Source organism: Protomyctophum bolini (assembly GCF_963924005.1).
Source record: "Protomyctophum bolini genome assembly, chromosome: 3".
In the NCBI taxonomy this organism is placed as follows: domain Eukaryota; kingdom Metazoa; phylum Chordata; class Actinopteri; order Myctophiformes; family Myctophidae; genus Protomyctophum; species Protomyctophum bolini.
Genome location: NC_137864.1, coordinates 12,069,247 through 12,075,620, shown reverse-complemented (window position 1 = coordinate 12,075,620; position 6,374 = coordinate 12,069,247). Strand labels below are relative to the sequence as shown.

Genomic DNA, 6,374 nt, shown 5'->3' with positions numbered 1-6,374 from the left:
CCTCTGACTGACTGTCTGTCGAGTGACTGGTAGGCAGCGCAGCAGTGGAGGCGACCAGCAACGCGTCCGTCCGTGTGCGTGTGAGAGTCTCCCTGTGTGAGTGTGTGTGTGTTCACAACTAGCAGCTGTCATGTGAAACAGCTGGAGTGCACGGAGAAGAAGAAGCAAAGAGGATAAACAAACAACCGTGCGACAACCGTACGTGTTTCTCTACAGACAGGTAAATGTACGCAGAGCTTAAAGCGACTAGTAGTGACATGCAACATGTACAGAGCTGCGTATATAGTGGTGATTTAGCCGTTAGCTCCAATGGGGCTGTTATTATAGAGGTCTAATTGTCGTCACTTTACTTGCTCTTTAACTGTGCTACATTAGCTAGCACGCAAGCTAGCTTTAAGCAGCTCAAATCATACACCAAGTTGGCACGCGCTCGTGCACGTACGTCGCTCGCGCGGCGTAACGTTGTTATTTATAATGCTCTTTCGTGTTCAACTTTAACGCGACTCGACTCTGTCAAAACAACTAATAAAGAGACCCTGAATTGATTTCAACAGAGCCCAGTCAAAGCTCAGGCTAATAGTTGCACGGGAGGTGTTGCGCCGAATGTTGTGTCCCGTCAGAATCTGTTTCGCCCCGTCCCTTTCGGATTTCACGCGAGGAAATACAAAGACATGTATATTGTTTAAAATATCCCAATAGGTCAAAACTACTTATTAAAAACGGCGCATATTTAGTTTTATTGTCAAAAATGCTCTCTTGTGGGAACATTGTGGGGAAACATATTCGAACGGGGATACAGAGTGCGGCACAACAACATGGCCTATAGCATCTGAAGCAAGCAACCTTGCAAGAAGAAGGGGCATTTAAATCCCCCAGTCAGTCTCCAGCATTTAACTGTTTGCGGCTAGCTGTGGTGCTGCTAGCAGCTATAGCTAACTAGCTAGGTAGGTAGGTTTTGTCTCTTGCGTTATAACTTGGTAATAATAACTGCTGTAATCTACTCCCACTAAGTGGAGTCGTGTAAACTCTTTCTCTCTGTACGTTCAAATTGACTATAGGCTAAAATGGAGACAAGTTACCCAGACAGACAGACAGCCATATAGACAGGCAGGCAGCTGATCAGAGACCAGCCATTGCTTAGCATCACAACAAAACGTAGGCTAACAGGCTAGGCAGACAACAAAGCTAAGCGTCTGTTGTGTTTGTTCACACGTTTACTCTGGAATTTAAAAAGCTGCAATGGGCCATGCATTGAACCTTTATTGTTATGTATCGGCAATAATGAACTTTATATTAATAAAGCAATAATAATCGTATAAAGAGTCTGTATACGATTATAATATTTTGTTGACGAAGACTAAGGCAATTGTAATATTCTGCAGGCATCATAAAGTTTATTCTTATTTTTTGCTGCTTTCATCCTTGCTATGATGACCTGTTACATAATCGAATCATGCCATTAAATATGGTGATTATTGTCAGCTATTCCACCATGAAATCACAATAACACCACTGCGGGTGATATAAGGTCCTTTGTCCCAAAGCAAGTACATTCTGTCTTTGAGTTGGACGGGAGTGGGATGGGGGATCAAGACATGGGACCAAAATCCACAGAGGGTGTGTGTCTCATGCTGTCTCCATCATTATCAAATCGACATTTGATGAATGTTGACTTCCATCTAGTGGTGAAACTGTGAATAACACACAGGGAAATATCGGGCACATAATTATTCATCTAGTCTTATATTGCAGTTTTCACAGCAAGTGTTAAGGGTGTAATTACGAATATATATTTAATAAAAAGTGTAGAGCCAGGGTGTCGGGGTCGGCAAGTAGGCCTAAGCCAATTGATCAGTGGTTCCTAAACCTTTTAGCCTGCGACCCAAAATATATATTTTTTATGTCTGCTCAGGACCCAAACTAAGTGAAAATAGCAGCTCTACAAGCTCACAACGCGTAACTTCATGCAGCGTTGTGACCTAGTAAATCGGCTATTTTCACTACCGCTTAAATATTTGTTTTGCAATTTATGTAATGTCTTTGATGTTTCTTTTATTTCTTCATGACAATTACTGAGAAAAAAAATCATTGACATTGTTTTTAATTCATGAAAAATGTTGCTTCTTTGGGAAAGCTTTTTGAAAATGTTTTGAAATAATAATAATTAAAAACAAAATGCAGGAAACAAAAAAAATAAAGGGACCCATACAAATATGTCCGTGACCCACACATGGGTCCCAACCCAGTGTTTGGGAGCCAGTGCAATAGATGGTGGGCCAGAACACAATCAAGGACAAATCTAGGACCTGGAACATGCAACAAACCACCTAGTATATACGATAATAACTGCTATAAAAGTTAATGAATGAAGACGTGTGTCTCATAATAACTGCCGATAGAAATGTGTATGTGTGTTTAATCAAATGCTACTGGTGCATACAGAAATGCTTGTGTGTATTCATGTTGTGCAGGCCACATCTTTGAATGTGGCACTTGTAGGATATTTAGTTACAATAAAAAAAAGTAAGGAGATATTCTGGAGATAGTCATACTCCTTTCATCTCAAGGTCTCTTAGAATAGTCTGAAGTTTAGTTTAGTTTAGTTTTTTAAATGTGAGAGTCAATATGTTTGGCATTCAAAAGTCTAAAGTGGAAAGTGAATTCATGACTTGGAGATCAAACTATGCATTCAATCCTTATCCTACCCAGTTCCATCAACACAAAGCCATTGCTGTCCATATCCGACATAAGGGACTGTCAGTCAGATATTGTAAATCATTTACTAAATTATTAGCAGAGACAGACATCGCCGGTGGGTCAGTGCTGGCCCACGGGCCACCTGTTGCCTACCACTGCTCTAGACTCAGTGTTTGTACAGTAACAGGGGTCTCCCCTTCTCTCCAGCTCTTTAACAAACAGGTAATATGTTTTCAGTAGGTGGGGATACTAATGTATTCCAATTGGGAGAGAGAACTGATGGAACATCTGTTTTATTTAAAAAATTGTAAAAACAAATATTGTTGCCTCCTTCCATACATGAGGAGTCCAAGCTGCTTCTTTTCACCTGACAGGGGGAAATTTCCCTGACCGGACGTAGCGCGTGGAAGGAACACGTTAATCCGACCAGTTCCTTTCCCCTCCATCAGGCGCCCCGGCTGGCCAGTGGGAGGTAGTTTAGAGACCAGGATTACTGCATGTTTTCGTGAGGGTACCTACCCTATAATACCAATAATATTAGTCTTCTAAAATTATATTTTCTGTTTACAGGCTTACAGGCTTTATCTTGTAATCTGGCAGGATGGCGGGAGCAGAGGTGTATTCCCCTGCAAACCCCACCTGCAAGATTATGACCTTTAGGCCGACCATGGAGGAATTCCGGGACTTCAACCAGTATCTGGTTTATATGGAGTCTCAAGGGGCACACCGGGCAGGTCTGGCCAAGGTGGGTGTAGGCATAATGTGTCACTTGCTGTGTGCGTTATAATGACAGAAACACTATGATTGAATTGGAATATACAATGCCCTTTGTGCATAAGGCCGACAATAGCTCCATGCACACAGTAACTCTTCCTACTTCCGGGCCTCTTTCCTACTTCCTTCAGTGTTACCGATGATGCTGCTACTGTGCATGTTGGCTCACTGGATATACACTCTGCTATACTAGTGGGTCTCAAAGTGTCTTGAGTGTGTCCCAAATGGCCCCATACGGGTGTGTAACTCTGAGAGCATACAAATGGAACCAAATGGTCTGGACCATTTGGCTCCACTTGTACGTTATGGGGGTCCTTGAATTAAAAAGTGTGAGAACAGTTATTCTGTGTGCATAAAGCCTATTGAATGTAGAATTACAGAAATAATTACATAATACAATCAAGTAGTGATTTCAATAATTGCTCATAGTTGTTATAAAACTGGGCAGCCTTATTACACCCAACCAACACCATGAGTAAGGTTAAATTATTTATAGAGGTGTCCCTTCAGAAACAATCAGAAACACTGAGTACTAGTGCTGCAGCATTTTCTATTCCATATTAAGAACCTTTTATCTCCCTTTGTGTCATCCAGGTGATTCCTCCGAAGGGTTGGAAGCCACGTCGTTCCTACGACAACATCGATCAACTTGTGATCCCTGCTCCTATCCAACAAATGGTGGCTGGCCAATCAGGGCTCTTCACCCAATATAACATCCAGAAGAAACCTCTTACTGTGCAGGAGTTCAGACAACTGGCAAACAGTGACAAGTCAGTATATATTGGTGTAATTTGTATAATTTGTGCCATTATGGAAAGGCATCATTTTCTGTTTTAGCTCAACCTTGACAAATTTCCTGGTAAATTAATTTTGTACATGAATAACATTAACAATTACCGTAATGTTTTTTGGTTCTTGAGGGACCTCAGAAATAAGCATTCTCTAATTGGCAGTATAATTGTACAGTATATCTGTATAACATATTAAAGTGATTATAATGAATGCACTCCCAGAAGCATTTGATGTTATATAAAAGCTCCTTTCTACCAAGAGCTTGTAGAGCAGCTTGTGGTTTTCAAATCCCTTTCACAATCCTAATTTCCATAATTAATCTTAACCTTGCGCATAGTAAAATGGTTCGCCCAAGCCTTCTCAACGATCACAAACGGGCACAGCAGAACAATTGCTTTACCATGCTATACCTTGTAAATTAATTTCTGCATCCAATGTTTATCTGCCAGCCAATGAAGACGGGCCAGAATCAGTAAGATGGGACTTGCATCTCGTTCTGGTTAACCCATTTAGACCTGATGCCGATTTTAAAATAATAGCTTCTAAACAGTTTTCTGAAAAACCCATGTTTCTATGTCAGTGGTTCTCAACCTTTCCACACGGACCCCCATCTGAAAATATGTTGTTCCAGGGACCCCCCCCCAGAAGCAAAGATTTGAGTTAAAAACAAAGATTTGCACCACAATTTCACAATTTTTGCCAAAGGACAAATTTGCAAAACAAAACAGTTTTAGTGTTCGTCCCAGCGGTGCATGGTGGAGCATGTCGACGCAAGTCGACCAAATTGATTCAGTTGGTTCAACTGTTGCTTGCAACTACATGCGTCTATCTACATGCGTCTACTCGTACCCATTGGTGCGGTTTGGGATTTAGGCTGAGCTGGGCCAGTGTGCAGACAGGATGAGGTCAGTGAACAACATAGTATAAAAGGTAATAATTAAAGAGTTGGAATAACGCGACAGATTTAATCATTGCAGTTTGTGAAACTTAATTACTGTACCTACAGAAATCCAGAATGTATACACCATTACAGGTAGGATTCAAACCAGACATGGACATCCCCTCATGTGTAAGGACTTGTAGGGGGACTTAAAAAGCAGTAGTAATACATTTTTAGATAATTTACTAGGAACTACTTGGCACATACACATACATTCATTTTCTATTCTATGTTGACTGCTTGTTTTCATAAAATGCCATCATGGAATTGAGATATCGATAGCTGTTGTGCAAAAACATTTCAAAATGTTTCGAAAATGTAAGTAAAATGTATTTGTAGAGCACCTTTCACAGATATTGCAGTGACAAAGTGCTTCACAAGCAATAAAATAATCAAAAATGGAATAAAATAATTGCCAAATGGCACATCGACCATAAAGAGTCAAAGAAAATCAAACAAACTCAGAATAAGGGAGATGTCCCAACACAGCAGTGTAATCACAAAGGAGCTATGTGAAAGCCTGTTTGAACAGGTGAGTCTTTAACCGTCTTTTGAAGATGTCCGCAGAGGCCACAGTTCTGAGGTCTAGGGGTAGAGTAAGTACTCCATTGCCTAGGGGCAAAGCTTTCAAAGGCCCAATCACCTTTGGTCTTAAGTCTCGTGGGAGGCACAATCAGCAGGCCCTGGGATGAGGAGCTCAGAGACCTAGTGGGAACGACAGGCTGGAGCAGGTCACATATGGGGGTGCCTGACCATGGAGGGCTCTGTACTGTGTGTGATTACAAGAACCTTGAAATGGATTCACAAACGCATGAATTATCATTTGTGGCTCAGGGTGAGAGATGACAGATCTTAATTTAGAGATGTTTTGAGGTGATCAAAATGGGTGCGGGACAGAGAGATAATATGCTTGTCTAAAAGCATGGCCTGACTGAGTATGATGGCAATACTTCTAAGATTTGAACATGCATTAGGACCCAAGACATTTGTGGCAATCTTATCGGGGGCAATAAGTAAAACGTTGAGTTGTAGAAAGTTGCTGGCCATCCAATCCTTAATGGCAGACAATCAATCATGCAGTTCAACAATTACACCGATGCGATGTGGCTTAAAGGAACAATATAATAGGATGTAATCTGCATAGCGATGGTAGGAAGTGCCCTTGAAATGC

At 41.2% G+C, this 6,374-nt stretch overlaps 1 protein-coding gene across 7 annotated transcripts in view; it reads left to right on the top strand.

Moving 5' to 3' along the window:
- The window catches only part of kdm4c (lysine (K)-specific demethylase 4C), a 51,647-nt gene continuing 45,273 nt past the window's right edge, over window positions 1-6,374 (top strand). For 3 of the 7 annotated variants that reach the window (XM_080760569.1, XM_080760568.1, XM_080760573.1), the window contains exons 1-3: window positions 3-220; window positions 3,268-3,442; window positions 4,066-4,241. In XM_080760569.1, the coding sequence (XP_080616695.1) occupies window positions 3,299-3,442; window positions 4,066-4,241 (320 nt within the window). In that variant the 5' untranslated portion in view covers window positions 3-220; window positions 3,268-3,298. Of the gene's footprint in view, window positions 221-3,267; window positions 3,443-4,065; window positions 4,242-6,374 lie in introns of all 7 variants that reach the window. The other 4 variants (XM_080760570.1, XM_080760567.1, XM_080760572.1 and 1 more) reach the window with 4 other exon arrangements.